The sequence below is a fragment of the Podarcis muralis genome, chromosome 6 (assembly GCF_964188315.1).
Source record: "Podarcis muralis chromosome 6, rPodMur119.hap1.1, whole genome shotgun sequence".
Classification (NCBI taxonomy): domain Eukaryota; kingdom Metazoa; phylum Chordata; class Lepidosauria; order Squamata; family Lacertidae; genus Podarcis; species Podarcis muralis.
Window position 1 is genome coordinate 46,798,824 of NC_135660.1, and position 14,935 is coordinate 46,813,758.

General features: G+C 41.1%; 1 protein-coding gene across 6 annotated transcripts in view; it reads right to left on the reverse strand.

Moving 5' to 3' along the window:
- The window catches only part of SORCS1 (sortilin related VPS10 domain containing receptor 1), a 365,332-nt gene that overhangs the window by 124,635 nt on the left and 225,762 nt on the right, over nucleotides 1–14,935 (reverse strand). For all 6 annotated transcript variants that reach the window (XM_028730333.2, XM_028730337.2, XM_028730335.2 and 3 more), the window contains exon 4: nucleotides 6,329–6,487. In XM_028730333.2, coding sequence (XP_028586166.2) covers nucleotides 6,329–6,487 — 159 coding nt within the window. The remainder of the gene's footprint in view (nucleotides 1–6,328; nucleotides 6,488–14,935) is intronic.

A 14,935-nucleotide genomic window follows, 5' to 3' on the forward strand; every position in this document is an offset into this window, starting at 1 on the left:
CACTTCCTGGCCATCTTGTCCAGAATGCCTGCCCTTCCTCATAGTGTAAAAAGGGGGAGGGGGCAGATGCTGAGATATGGCCAGCACTGCCTCTGTGTCAGCAACAGCAACACAGTTAAGTGGTGAGCCATGGAGAGAGGACAAAGAAGGGGCAGAGATGCCCGCCTCAGGTAGCACAATGCCTCATGTAACCACTGGACCACATTCCAAAGGATCCATCCACCAGTTACTCAGAATGATGAAAGATAATGTTCTGGGCCAGCTAGAATCAAGCTCTGCAGCAACTCCATTAAAATATATATGTTTCCCTTGTTCTATAAGTAAATGTCCTCCAGAATTAAACGACTATATTTCTGACATTTTTTATTTCAGTTTTTCCTTTGGAATCTTGATAGACTGTTTTAGACTGTTAGAGCCATCAGACTGTCTGCCACGGTATCATCTGTTTGTTTGTCTGCCCCCCCCCCCCCCCGTTTATTAGGAGTTGTTCTTCTATTCCCTACCGCTATCTAGTTTATTTTTTTCATTTATTTTAATATGTGTCCCAAAACATAATGTTTAGTGAGGTGTGTTAAGAAAACGACTGATGGATGCACTCTGAGGGCACGCTTTATGACCTAGTTTGTACACTATAGTTTATGGGCAAATTAAAAGAAAAATGCATTCTATCAGTTGTACCTATTGCAGAAACTCATAAATGAAGGGCAAGGCAGCAAAAGACAAGGTATACATATATTTCTCACGGTTCGGTCTCAAGAAAAACAACAACACCTCACCAAGCTCTAAGACTATGTTTGCCGACTGTAAACTTAGTGACACAGAGGCAATTTCTCAGATGAAATCATTTCCCCATCAAAGACTAGCAATGGGGAGACCATCTGGATCCAATACAAAATTAATAATAAAAAAGTGATTAATTGTGCAATAACAACAGCCAGATGGTTAGAATTAGTTGCAATTTCCAGGCCGGGTGGGGTGGGGTGGGGACCTTCTTCAGACCATTCTCACTGCTGGGCAACCTCCCAGGGGGAACAGGCCAGCTGGGATGGGGGGGGGGGAATCTATTCTGTTCACATTTAAAGCCAAATTTACCAAATTTGCACTTTCCATAACAATATGAGAACTGAAAAATAATAGCCATCCATCAAAATCTGCACTTGTCTGTGATGCATATCAGGGGGACATGCACATGAAAATGAATCAATTAGTGAAAAGAAACAATGCATTATATTAAGGGAAATTAGAATCATAGAGTTGGAAGGGGTTCTGGGGGACATTTAGTCCAACCTCCTGCAATGCTGGAATCTCAACTAGATCATACAAGACTAATGGCCATACAGTCTCTGCTTAAAAACCTCTAATGAAGGAGAGTCCACCACCTGTCATGGGAGTCAGTTCCACTCTCAAACAACTCTTATTGTCAAAAAGTTCTTCCTGGTGTTTAATCAGAATCTCCTTTTGTGTAAGTGAACTCATTGGTTTGGGTCCTCCCTGCTTGAGCAAGAGAAAACAAGCTTGCTCCATGTGACAGCCCTTTAGATATGTGAAGATGGCTATCATATCTCCTCTCAGTCTCCTCTTTTCCAGGCTAAACATACTCAACTCCCTCAACCTTTCCTCATAAGGCTTGGTTTCCAGACACTTTTGGCATCTTGGTTGCCCTCCTTTGCACATGTTCCAGCTTGTCAATGTTCTTCTTAAATTGTGGTGCCCAGAACTGGACACAGTACTCCAGGTATAGTCTGACAGATATTTCTGTGCATGTATATTAAATCCAGAGCAGCCGACACCCATGTGAGCCATTTCCTATAGTCCTCAATGTACTACACGCATGCATGGGAACTTTCACGGTTTCACCTGAAAACCAGTGTGATGACCCCATACTGCATTTTCTGGGCATCTTCTTGCACATTAAAAATCCCAAGACAACATCCATTCATTAGCCTCACTTAGAAGATTAATTACAATGACCTACTTCTGTTTAATCTTGCTAGATTTCATGCAGTCAATTGCACATTGAGATTAATGTTATCTCCCCACAATGCCCAATGCTTTGTTTGGACTATTACATTTTAAGTTATTTATTTACTGATGGTTTCAGCAGATTGTACTGTAAAGGGTTCAGTTTATGTTGCTCTCTACAGCTAAGAAGAATAACAATGTAGCATACATACCTGTTAACAGAAATTTGGGAAACTGAGATTGAAACAGTAATGAGGGACAGTTCTAATGGGCAACATTTACCCATCACATTAGCCAGACATTAAAAGGTTCTCACTATACTTGGAGAACTACTATTCATTATTCCTCCCCCCCCCCTTTTGCATACCTTTCTCTCTGACAAACACCTGTTTACATAGGTGAGCAATTCCTCTGTCAACCTTGATTTATAAATGCATCTATTTTAAAGGTGCTTATTCCCACTCGGAAGCCTGATGGGTTCACAGTGCAAACTTTGCCCATCATGGACAGCTATCCAAGTACACTCTGTTTGTTCTCTGTCATAAGAGATGTTCATTGCTCAAGTTATAAAGCCTTGGACGGTGTCTATCATGGAAAACTAGTTTACATTTTAAATAGCCACCTAAATACAAGAGCTCAGGTGTTAATAGATCTCTTAGAATGCAGTGAGTTCAGGAGAAGGAAAGCAGAGAGATAATAAAATGAAGGTTTATCCTTTTAGGTGGAAGAATCCAGCTCGTCCATTGTATATCTGGACCAGGCCATAAACCAGATCTAGATGTAGAGATTGTGTTCTTAGCTCAGGATGCCTGAGATCAGTGCCTTGAGCTGGACATCTAACAAACCAGTATTATTTCGCTTGAACAGGCACACCTGTCAATCATAGTGAGAGGAGCCAATGTTGCATAAAGGTAAAGGTAAAGGTACCCCCGCCCGTACGGGCCAGTCTTGACAGACTCTAGGGTTGTGCGCCCATCTCACTCAAGAGGCCAGGGGCCAGCGCTGTCCGGAGACACTTCCGGGTCACGTGGCCAGCGTGACAAAGCTGCATCTGGCGAGCCAGCGCAGCACACGGAAACGCCGTTTACCTTCCCGCCAGTAAGCGGTCCCTATTTATCTACTTGCACCCGGAGGTGCTTTCGAACTGCTAGGTTGGCAGGCGCTGGGATCGAGCAGCAGGAGCGCACCCCGCCGCGGGGATTCGAACCGCCGAACTTTCGATCGGCAAGCCCTAGGCACTGAGGCTTTTACCCACAGCGCCACCCGCGTCCCAATGTTGCATAAGATTGTGCAAAAAATCCATTAATTTCTCTGTTTACTTGGCTTTTTAAAATTACCCTATTCTCCTTGTTGAGAAATGATTTCCTAGGTTTGGTTTCTTAGAAACATAATTACATTTCTTTGCCATTTTGTCAGACATCTTGTTTATTTTTGTGCTTTTAAATGACAACTTGGAAGGGAGTTAGACAAAAGTACAAGCAGTTGCCTCTTCTGAGGGAATAAAGTCCATCACCTTTCAAAACAATATGTGCAGTGTGGTTCTCCTGCAAGGGCAAACTTCATCATTTTGGGGTGGTTAAAATAGAAATCACTTAACCTTAACCTCCCCTTGTGTTTCGCTTGCAGTGAGTCTGAAAACAGGTGAAATGACAAACATTCCCCTTGGTAAACGAGCAATAATAGATTAGCAATGAGCAACGCAACTGGGACCTTATTTGAGCTACAATAAAGCTTAGTTGACTGGAGAAAAAAAGTACCAGGCCTCAAGAGGGGAGGGGAGAGAAAACCTTAATTAAAAATCTATTTAATAATATTGGACAACAAGAATTTGAGATAATGAAATCACAGGTACCCAAAAACTGAAGAAAGAGGATGGACCTTAGAGCAAGAAAGCTACAACAAAGAGAAGGGGAGAAAAACAACTGGAAAGGGATACAAAACAACAGACAGGCACACATGCAGCCGGAAGGTGTGGGTAGGGACTCCGAGAAGCGTGTGTGCAAACTTGAAAGGAAAAAAAGAAAGAGAAAACAAAGGGAACACAAAAAATAAATAATCAAAGTGGATGTTGCCTGTTGGAAAGAAGAAAGGAAATAGAATAAAAGGGAACAAATAAATCACATGGAAAGCCCTAGAACTGTACACAGGGAATGTGAAATGCCCCAGTACTAAAGGCCTGCCAAATAGCAACCAAATTAACACAAACCATGAAGAAAAGAAAAGAAAAAGAGTGGAATGAAAACACATTGATTGAAGTATTGATTTTAAATTGCTTGTTTGGAAACAGAAAGGGATTGGGAAGGATGCCAATAGTGCATTGGTCTTCTAAACATCCTTGTCTCCCAGGCAGATCTCACATGGCCATGTGATAACCAAATGTTTTATGCTTTTTTAAACATCCCTCCCCCAGTTACGGTGTTTGAACTTCCCTGGTGGAAAAATTCACAGTGGTTAAAATCTAGACCTGTCTGTCAAAATGAAAGATCTCTGCTATCTCTCCACCCACTCCCCACTGGAGCTCAGGGCACTGCCCGAGTCAGCTAGCAAAGCTCTCATTTGCAAAGGGAAGCAAAGCATTAGCCTAGGTATGAAGTAGAAACTAAGTAGGACCAGGTTAGCTGAAAAATTAAGTATGAGCCGCCTCAGGTTTAAATATCTTCAGTAAAAACCACCGTATTTTTCGCTCTATAAGACGCACCAGACCATATGGCGCACCTAGTTTTTGGAAGAGGAAAACAAGAAAAAAAAATATTCTGAATCCCAGAAACCAGGACAGCAAGCAGCATCGCTGCACAGCAATCCCGCTGGCTGTTCTGGCTTATGGGATAGCCGTGCACAGCCTCTCCCGGGCAAGGGGAGCCTTCATCCCCTGCCCGGGAGAGTATGTGCATGGCTAAGGCTTCCCCAAGAGCCACGCTCCCTTTAAAGAGCGTGTGGAAGGGCAGCCCTTCTCCCTCCTCAGGGAAAAGCCCCCAAGAGCCACACACACGCTCCACGCGGCTCTTTAAAGGGAGAGCAGAGCAGAGCCTCCCAACTGCATTCGCTCCATAAGACGCACACACATTTCCCCTTCCTTTTTAGGAGGGGGAAAGTGTGTCTTATAGAGTGAAAAATAAAGTACTTTATCTGTCCCATCAATATGTGAGGCACATCTGACAGAAGCTCAAAAGAGAGCTTTCTTGGTGGCTGTTCCCAGGCTCTGGGACATCTTATCAAGGGAGGCCCAGCAAACTTCATCTCTGCTGATCTCCTGCCAAGAGACAACAACATTTTTATATAGGCAAGCCTTTGGCTCATAAACTGATTTGGAAGTGTGCTGAAATTGGTTTATAAAAACAAAATTATTTTTTGTGATACTTTACTTAACCCAACAACTTATTTTTATTAGTTTTTAAATGTCTTTTATTATATTGTTGCTAGCTCCATTGAGAACAATTTCAAAGAAAGACGGAACAACCAACCATGGGGGCAGCTTCTCTATGAGTGGTTCCATGTATAAATACCAAGGATAAGCACAGAGGTGACAATAAAAACCCAATGCTGAACTATAATGCACTACCGTTGAATTCAGGCAACTGTCAATATCTTGGATTACTGCTGCCACTATGCAGTCTTTGGAGTAAGTCTTTGGAAACCTTGGCTTCCAAATTGGTTGTGATGCCTTCCCAACCCCTTGCACAACATGCACAGAGGGGATCAGGCCCTACTTTGTAAATTGCAATACAAACTAACTTAATCTTGCCCCTCCTGGTCTAAACCAGCACCTCCTGGATGTTCTGTAACCTTGGGTTGCACCAATGGTGACAGTGACCATCTGCTAACAGAGATTTCAGTCCGTTTCCAGTAATGTGTCCATTTTGCATGTGTTCAATCATAATTCCACTCTGTTTCTTCATTAACTTGTGATTTTTTAAAAAAAGAATTATGAGTACAATTTTTAATATTTATTTTGTCACAAAACGCACATGTAGATAATATTTTATCTATATGTAGCTTCTCCTAAAATATACATTTTTGCTGTATTGGATTGTATTTTTAATGCATTGTATATGATCTGTGCATTAGTCTAGGATGTGTAAATTAGGCCAGTACATTTGTGAACGAAACTAAATTCTCCTCTGGTCTTATGTACCACTAAAATGATCGGTTATTTTATAATTTGAGATTAACTACCACAATTTCACATACTTGGCACCTCAAATGTTAACCCCAGTCGCCATAAATATCTGCAAGACTATGCACAATGCTTCAGAATTCAACCTGTGGACAAGGTTACAGAACATTTCCTTAAATGACTTTCAACCCATGCCTGCCGGAAGTACCATGTCACTGACAAAAAACAACAACACCCCCTGCAGATACTAACCTTCTGATCCTGACTATAGGCCAGAATCCAATCCTCCTGTTTGGGATGGAAGAGCATGCTGTGGATGTAGAAGTTCAGACGGTATTTTTGATAGGTGGCGCCTTCATCAGAACTGATCAACAGGCTGCTCTCAATCTCGGGGTCAGTAAGCAACATAATCTGTAAGGATCAAGCAGAGGAATACTGGAGTTTAGGATGAGGATAGGCGAAGAAATAGCTAAAACCTCTAAAGCTCTAGGAAATTCTCCCCCCCCCCCCCCCATGAAAGAGTATTCGTTTTAGTGAGCGCCATGGCTGTGCAAAGCAGCACAAGCAAAGCAAACAAGTTGATACAAAACAAAGGTGACCTTCTCAAAGGCAAAGGGATTTTATAACTAAACATTCTACTTATCAGAACTTCTCCAAATACTTTTGTAATCCGGTCTACTCTAAGTTCTTCACTGCGTTCAGCATTGCTACATTACACTGCATTACAGCATTGTAATTTTGGTAGTGAATGTGATAGGACAGGTGTGCCCTATAACTGCATTTTGAGCAGGAGCTCAACAGTTTTGCATTACAGAAAACGCTGCTCAGTTTTTGGTTGGTTTCTACCGAACCCCCCTATTCTTTCCAAAAGTGGCATAGACTGAGTAAAATACTATGCCACTGAAAAAATGAAACTTTGAGGTCACTAATGTAGTGTTACTAATTTAGAGACTGAGCACTGTCAACTGGAAAAGCAAAGGTTAACTTCTCTTCCTCTGAGATTTCACTCATTCATTAACACATGAGCAGCACAAGAAAGAGAGGGCTGTCATCGTGATGCCAAACACATTGCTCAAAACTCCATAATAAGGGTAAAAGTGAGAGCTGAGAAGTGTCTTAAAGTGGTAAATAAATAATTTAAACTATATATAGCAGAAATTGGAAACCCTGAATGCAGACATCAATGTTTTTGGGGCAATTTCATGGTAGTCCTACATACACTATCAATATGGATAGCTGCTTGCATTTCCAGAGTGATTCCTTGTAATATAGGTTACTGTGTCACCATCAACTACTTGACATGCCTACTGTCTTTATCTGTCTTTCTCTACAACAAAACTGGTTACATTCTCAAATGCAGGAACTTTTTCACAGATCTGGACATCATTCTAAAACACCCGAGTCAACTTGCTAAGTGAAAAGTATTTCACTCTCAGCACTTGAAACCCTGGAACACAAACAAAAGTTTGTCTTCCTTCACTGTGGAAGACTGCCATTATATTGTTTCTCGCCCTCCCCTGGCCAAGTGTTATTAATGTTTCCCAAATCTCACTCCTAACTCACAGAAATAAGACAGGATTCAGATTGGATCAAACGAATCACTTCAATGAGAAAGCTGTAACTGGTCATTTTAAAATGGAGAGACTGGTTTGCTCTGCAGGACTGAGAGTCGGTATATAGAGGGCACTGGACTGTCACTCTTCTATGCAATGTCACTCCAGAGCTGTGTACACATCAGGGTGCAAATGCGCACAGTTTGCACATATCTGACCCATATGATTTTATGCTGGATTTCCCCTCCTCACATTATCTGCAAATCAGGAAGATCCAAATTCAACAGGGCAAAAGCACAGACAACTGCTTGGATGAATAGGCCATGTGGATGATGTGAAAAAGCATGCACAGATGGGATATATAAAATCTACATTAAACTGCTGTGTACACCCCATGTCCTTTCTGTCTTTCATCCATGTTCCTCTTCTGTTTTCCTCTCTACTTTGAAACTGGTCATGTCAGCCCATCTCATCACTTAATTCTGCTTTCAGGAATCCGGATAAACAAATGATAAGTATTTTAATCCGACCGGTGTCATTTCATATAGCTAACAATACAAAGACATGGAGCAGAATCCACAGAGGTGAGATGCATACATGGGGCAGAAATGCACACGCAACCAGAACTGCAGCACTTCTTTCTGGCAAAGTGGCAACTGCCTTTCCAAATGAACAACAGATTGTCTCTTTGGCAGTGGGAGCTACTATGGCACCAATATAAAGCCTTGGCTATGCATGCTCTCTGCTCTCCTGCATGCAGATATCAGTTCTTTGGATTTTGGCCACAGTTCATTGTGCCAGTGCACATGCCTGCAAATAAGCGACGCACTGAAACAACTCTACATATCTGGCTTCTCTAGGCAGAAACAGTATGAATGGTGCACAAAAAGCTCCCTCAGCAAGATGCACCCATTGGCACGGATATTAAATAGGCATATATCAGCATGACTTCTTGTTGGATGATATATCAGCAGTGCCAATATTCAAAAAATGAACAGACAGATGGTTGAGTAATTCCATTACCTAAAACAAAATTAAAACTGATGCATATTAGCTGTTCGCTCAGCCCACCCAACTAAGTAATTAGCATATTTGTCTGCCTATTTTACACTTCTTTTGTATAGGTATGCATGCATGGATATATGCATGTCCATGCAAAAGCAGGCACACATGTACAGGTATAAGTGTTATGAATATCTTTATTGAGTGATGTGAATTTTCTATATTTAGTCTTCCATTTATATTATCTGATAGTGTCTCCATTCAGAATCTGTGGACTGGAAATTCTGTAGCAGGGGGCAAAAGCAAACTGTTCCAGATATCTAATCTGAATTGAAAGCCACCCACTATAGCAGTCAGAATGCTGATAGTATGGACATCAGTGAGACCTGGTGAAATCAGTTGAGGTATATAGATCATTGCATCATCATTACAGATCGTGGCAGAAACTTGCAGTCAAGTAAAAGCCACTGGGTCTTGTGATAACATAAAGGTAAAGGACCCCTGACAGTTAAGTCCAGTCACAGACGACTCAGGTTGCGGTGCTCATCTCACTTTACAGGCCGAGGGAGCCGGTGTTTGTCCGCTTCCGCAGACAGTTTTTCTGGGTCATGTGGCCAGCATGACTAAGTCGCTTCTGGCGAACCAGAGCAGCGCACGGAAATGCCATTTACCTTCCTACCGGAGCGGTACCTAATTATCTACTTGCACTTTGACGTGCTTTCAGACTGCTAGGTTGGCAGGAGCTGGGACCGAGCAATGGGAACTCACCCGTCGTGACTGGCAAGCCCAAGGCTCAGTGGTTTACACCACAGCGTCACCCATGTCCTATGATAACATAATGACTAACAAATAAGGATGGCATAAACTTTTGTGGACTTGTATCTGCTTCATCAAATGCATGAAGTGGTGTGCAAAGTTTGATGGTTATACACATGATTGTGAAGGGGAAATAGTTGTCAGTGGTGAGTTCAGAGGAAAGTGAAGTGTAAAAGCTGAGGACCGTACTGGTTACATTAAAGTTTTACTATATACAAAGTCATTCATGATGTTTGTAACAACACAAACCATTCTCAGCCTTATTTATTTGTGACAATCCTCCTACTGTTTGCAGTAGACAAGAACATGGGGGTGGGTGAGAGAAGAACCATGCACACCCCTTGTCAGAAAGAATGCTTAAAATAGAGCCCATAAAAAATGGAATTTGGTAAGATTTAGGACTCATCCAGACTTTTGTGTTGTGTTTCTAAGTGCAAGTCTGTGTCCAAGCAGGGGGTTTTCTATCCTGTGCTTTCCCTGGGGGGAAATTCCACATTTTACTATTGAATTGGAGCAAACAACATTTGGGTTTCTTTGAGGTTTTTTAAAATACAAAAGTTAATGTTTTGAACTTGCATCTCCTGAATTATGAGAATCATCCCCTTCCAAAGGAGGCACTAAAAGGAAGTCTGCCTGAGCCTTAAATAGACCAGACTTCAGAAATCTAGTAAAGAGGGGTCACACATGTCAACACCTCCTGTAAGTAAAAGAAAAATAGAGAACAGGAAAGGTTGGGAGGGTGTTTTATTTATTTATAAGATTTCTTAGTGGCACTTTGCCATAAGGTCCCTGGGTCAGTTATGCTATTATATACAGTCATTAAAAACAGATAAAATTGTTAAAATTATAAAGCAAGTAAAACTGTTTAAAATGGTCCTACCAAGCACAAGATCATAGCTGTCACATTCCAAGCTAAAGAAATGCATCTTCAATATACAGCAAAGCTATACTAAGAGGATGCTAGATGCACCTCTGGGGGAAGAGGTGTTTCAGTGTTGTTGACAGAGAAAGGCCTCTCTTTCTTCAGAAATACTTGCAGGTAAATTTATAACAAGTCATATGATTAGTTAACTAATATATTTAATATCCCTGCCACAAATTCAGGGGAAGGGACTGAATACATGGACTATATTTCTTTTCTAATTCAATCATATGCAATCCTGTATGCAGGAAGGCTGAAAATACTGAAAGACTATGGTAAAAACAGTGTTTTTTTTCTGGGGGGGGGATGCAGGGGAACACATACCCCTTAAAATTTGTGAATCTAAGTTTGATCTCATTGAGGGGCAGTATTTCAAAATCAGTAGGAAAATGAGAGTACTCCTAAATGGTTTTTAAAGAAAAAAAGCACTGGGTAAAAACAAACAGAAACAAAAAGGGATAAATATTTTACTTGAACAATGCAAATTACTCTATCAGACATTTTGCTCTGGCTTTTGCCACATTTGCTGGATACTGGCTGAGAAAGTAATTTCTGAATAATATGCTGCGCTGCTAATTGATAGTAAGCACTTCCCAAAGAGAGTATAAAGCAACATGAGTGACATCTGTCACTTTGTTAATGATCTAGTTTTATGTGCAGCCATGCTGTAATAGATGAAGCAAATGATGGAAAGTTTGGGGTTTTTTCCCCTTTGTTATTATGTTTGGAAATTCTCTTTATTGTGGTAATTTGTGGCTATATTTCTATGCATGCTTGAGTTACAAACCAATGGGTACTTTCCTCAGAATAACTGTACCTGAACACAGAACAGTATATTCAACTGTGAGTATACGCTATATTTTTGTGCTTTTCATTTTCTCATCTAAGTTTGCACAGGATAGCAGCTCAAAAACTGGGCTTGCATGTACAGCATGGAAGTCTCCAGTTAAAGACGCATTTCAAAAGGAACATCTGTTCAAAAGGAACAGACCAAACAGGAAGGGAGGAGTACATAGCAGCATTATACAGGTATATAAAAGGTGTGTGCAGTTGTGAAAAGATCCGTGACTCAGAGCATGGAAGGCAGATTGAGAGTATAGGTAAAATTGGTAGGAGAGGGAAACAGTGACCTTGCTGTGGGTGTCTGCTATAGACCTCCAAGCCAGACTGAAGACTTGAGTGCTGCCTTCTTACAGCAGATTACCAAACATTGCAAAAGGAGATAGCTAGTAGTCATGGGAGACTTCAGCTACCTCCAGGGCCTGATGAGCTGCACCTAAAGGTACTAAAGAACTTAGTGGATGTTTGACAAAGGAAGTCTCACTGAAATAAATAAGGCTTAGGTTGGGGGTGGATACAGAGCTGTTTCCCAAACTTGGGTTGCCAGTTGTTTTTGGACTACTACATTTCCCATCATCCCTGACCACTGGTCTTGCTAGCTAGGGATGATGGGAGTTGTAGTCCCAAAACAGCTGGAAACACTGATATAGTGGAATCTAATATAGCTTGCATATGTGCTTTTCCTTTACAGAATTAGTGCATTCTTTTCTGAGTTCTGGGACCCTTTCCCATTGCTTCACGATGGAAAGGAATCCCCAAGTGCATTTGGGGCACAGCTATGGTGAGAAGAAAAACCATGGGACATATTACAAGTGTATGTTACATGGGACATATTACAAGTGTATATTACTAGGTGGAATGGGATCTTTTTAAGAACAAGGGCATTTGAGAAGAATATTGTGAGAGAACATGTTATAATGAGCCATATAAGTCTATGAACTAGTCTCCCAGAGGATGTGGATATACGATTCGGTGTTTATGAGGCTTAATAAAAATAAATGGAGTAGAAATTCCTGCAGCTACGGATCTCCCTGTCTGTGTAAATCCCTCATTCCCCATGGGTTAAAACCTACTCAGCAGCTGTCTTGCCATCAGTTCACCCATCCTCACAATGTTCTACAGATAATGAACTCTGTGTCACCCTGGGCAAATCTCTTGTTAATAATCTTGGCACCATCCGTGCATACTCCAGCCAGGTCCAGCCATTTTTATGTTCACTTTGTAATGTAGTAAGTGATGCATCCAGACCTTGCTGCAAGGAAGGCTGCACTGGTACAAGGAGCACTTAACCTCTTAGTAACTAGAAGAAGATGCCAAAGATTGTCCACAGAACATTGGAAATAGCAGGAGGGCAAAGGAAAGGGGTGCTTATTCTGGGAAGCTGCCAAGTCCCACCAATTTCCTTCTTTTTTCAGATGATAAATCCAGCAACGCTGGACTGACATGGGGCTGTAAACACAATTCTGCCGTAAGGTAAAAAAAAAAAAAAGAGCAAACAACAATAAACAAAAAATTTTTTTTTTACCAAATACCTAGGTAAAAGCAAGCACAAGACATTCAAACAGATTAAACAACCAACCACCTGAATAGCTCACACCCTATTTTCTGCTTATGATATTCCACTCCCTCTCTCTCTTTCACTCAACCAGGGCCTCACTCTGTGCCTACAGACTCTCACTCTTTGACTTCTGAGTAACTTAGCACCTTTTGTTGCTCTCTCCAACACATCCAGATTCTCACTCTGGCATGAACTGTTGCGCTGAAGCAGCTACTGCAAAAAAGGGGGATAAAAATAATTGTTGTTGTTTAGTCGTTTAGTCGTGTCCGACTCTTCATGACCCCATGGACCAGAGCACGCCAGGAACTCCTGTCTTCCACTGCCTCCTGCAGTTTGGTCAAACTCATGTTGGCAGCTTCGAGAACACTGTCCAACCATCTCGTCCTCTGTCGTCCCCTTCTCCTTGTGCCCTCCATCTATTAAATATAATAGGGGTGGCAATAAGCCACAGCTCTCCCTTCCGTTCTTGATGGAACTCGCAGGCCTCAAGGTCAGTAAGGCTGCCAGGTAAAGACATGCAGATGGATGGACGCTGAACACTACACCACTCTTGCATGTTTCCTTTTTCTGTAAGCCACTTTGAGATATATAGAGAAAAGTGGAGTAATAAATTCCTTAAATAAATAAATACTTCATGAACATAGGGCAGCCTGGGGCCTATTGCCACACTCTTGCTCCCCTCCCAAATGCATTTTAGTATTCCTAGATTTGTCTTAAAACAGACTCTGAATATTTTGTAAAACAAACAAACAAAAACAAAACTAGCCTTTGGCGTTTATTGTTTTATTTAAAATTATTTCCAAAGCACTTACTATTTAGTATCTCTAAGCTGTGTACAAAAATGCAAACATAAGAACATTTAAAATAATAACATAAAAACAGAGAATAAAAAGAAAGAAACTTTGTAATAACAGGGTCCAGTCTTATCGGACAGGAAAAAATATATTCCTTATTTTATGTACGCTACCTGAATCTGCATTAAGTTCTCCACCGGGAGTCCAGCCATGGCCAGTCTAATTGTAAGATTGTATCTTCCTGCTTTGCTTTTACTTAACACCATGAATGATAATAACAAAGTGCAATGAAACAGTCTCAAAGAAAAATTGAGTAAGCCGATAGCCGGGTACTATTTCTTTCCATGCTTGATAAATAGTGGGTAAGTAGAATTATACTTCCTCTGGATTTATGGCCAAGTCAGCACTGGTAGATTATGATGGCTTTTCTGCCTCTTAAATACAAAGAACACAGTCCTTTATTAAATAGGGAAGTTTAGAGGTTTTTTTAATCTCTTGACTGTCCCAGCAGAGAGAATTAGTGGGCTACGTAGAAAGAGATTTAAATGAACTCCTTTCTTTATGGGAGATCAAGCGATGCAGAATATGTTAAATCCACTTTTTCCTGGGTTAGGGGAGTACATAATAAGTCTCCTGCTTGACATAAAGTGGTTTTTATTATTGTTGTTGTTTTTAATATATGTCTATTGCGGCATAAATGGAATTGTTAGTTTGTTTAACCCAGGCTGTGACAATGGCCATGTTACAGAAAACAAATTTGTCATTTCTGGATAATAATAAAAGGTGCTATACGTTCAAAACAAACATAGAACGAAACTTCAACGCAGCAACACAACCCAAACTTCCTATTTTAGGAAGGCTGCCCATGCAGAAGAAGCAGCTATAGCTCAAATTATTCAGAGTACACAGGACCATGAACAATGGATTATTTTTTAATATGACGATCAATATAAAGGGGATTATGTGTGTGTATATACTGTATAAGAGAAAGCGAGAGAAGCTTGAAAGTGGTTTAAAGGAATGCATGGATCTATTTGCCTAAGGACATGGTAATCCCTGATAAGAGTATTTGTGATAGGTGGAACAAATAGTTGGAGACTATGGAGAAAGTCATGTAATTATACAGTGGAACACTAGTAACCTGAAAGAACTGACTTCCTTAGACTTGAAAGGATACATGCACTTGCTCTGTTTGCCTGATTACCTCTTCCTATGCTTATATTAGCCTCTGGCAGCCACAGGCAACCGGCAGTTTGGTGCCGTCTTCCAGCTGGGATTTAACTTTGGCTTGCTATCACTAACAAATTCATTTGGAAAAGCTGAATCTGCTTTAGTCCTGCATCTGACACAGGGCACTTGTGACTCAGTCTTTCA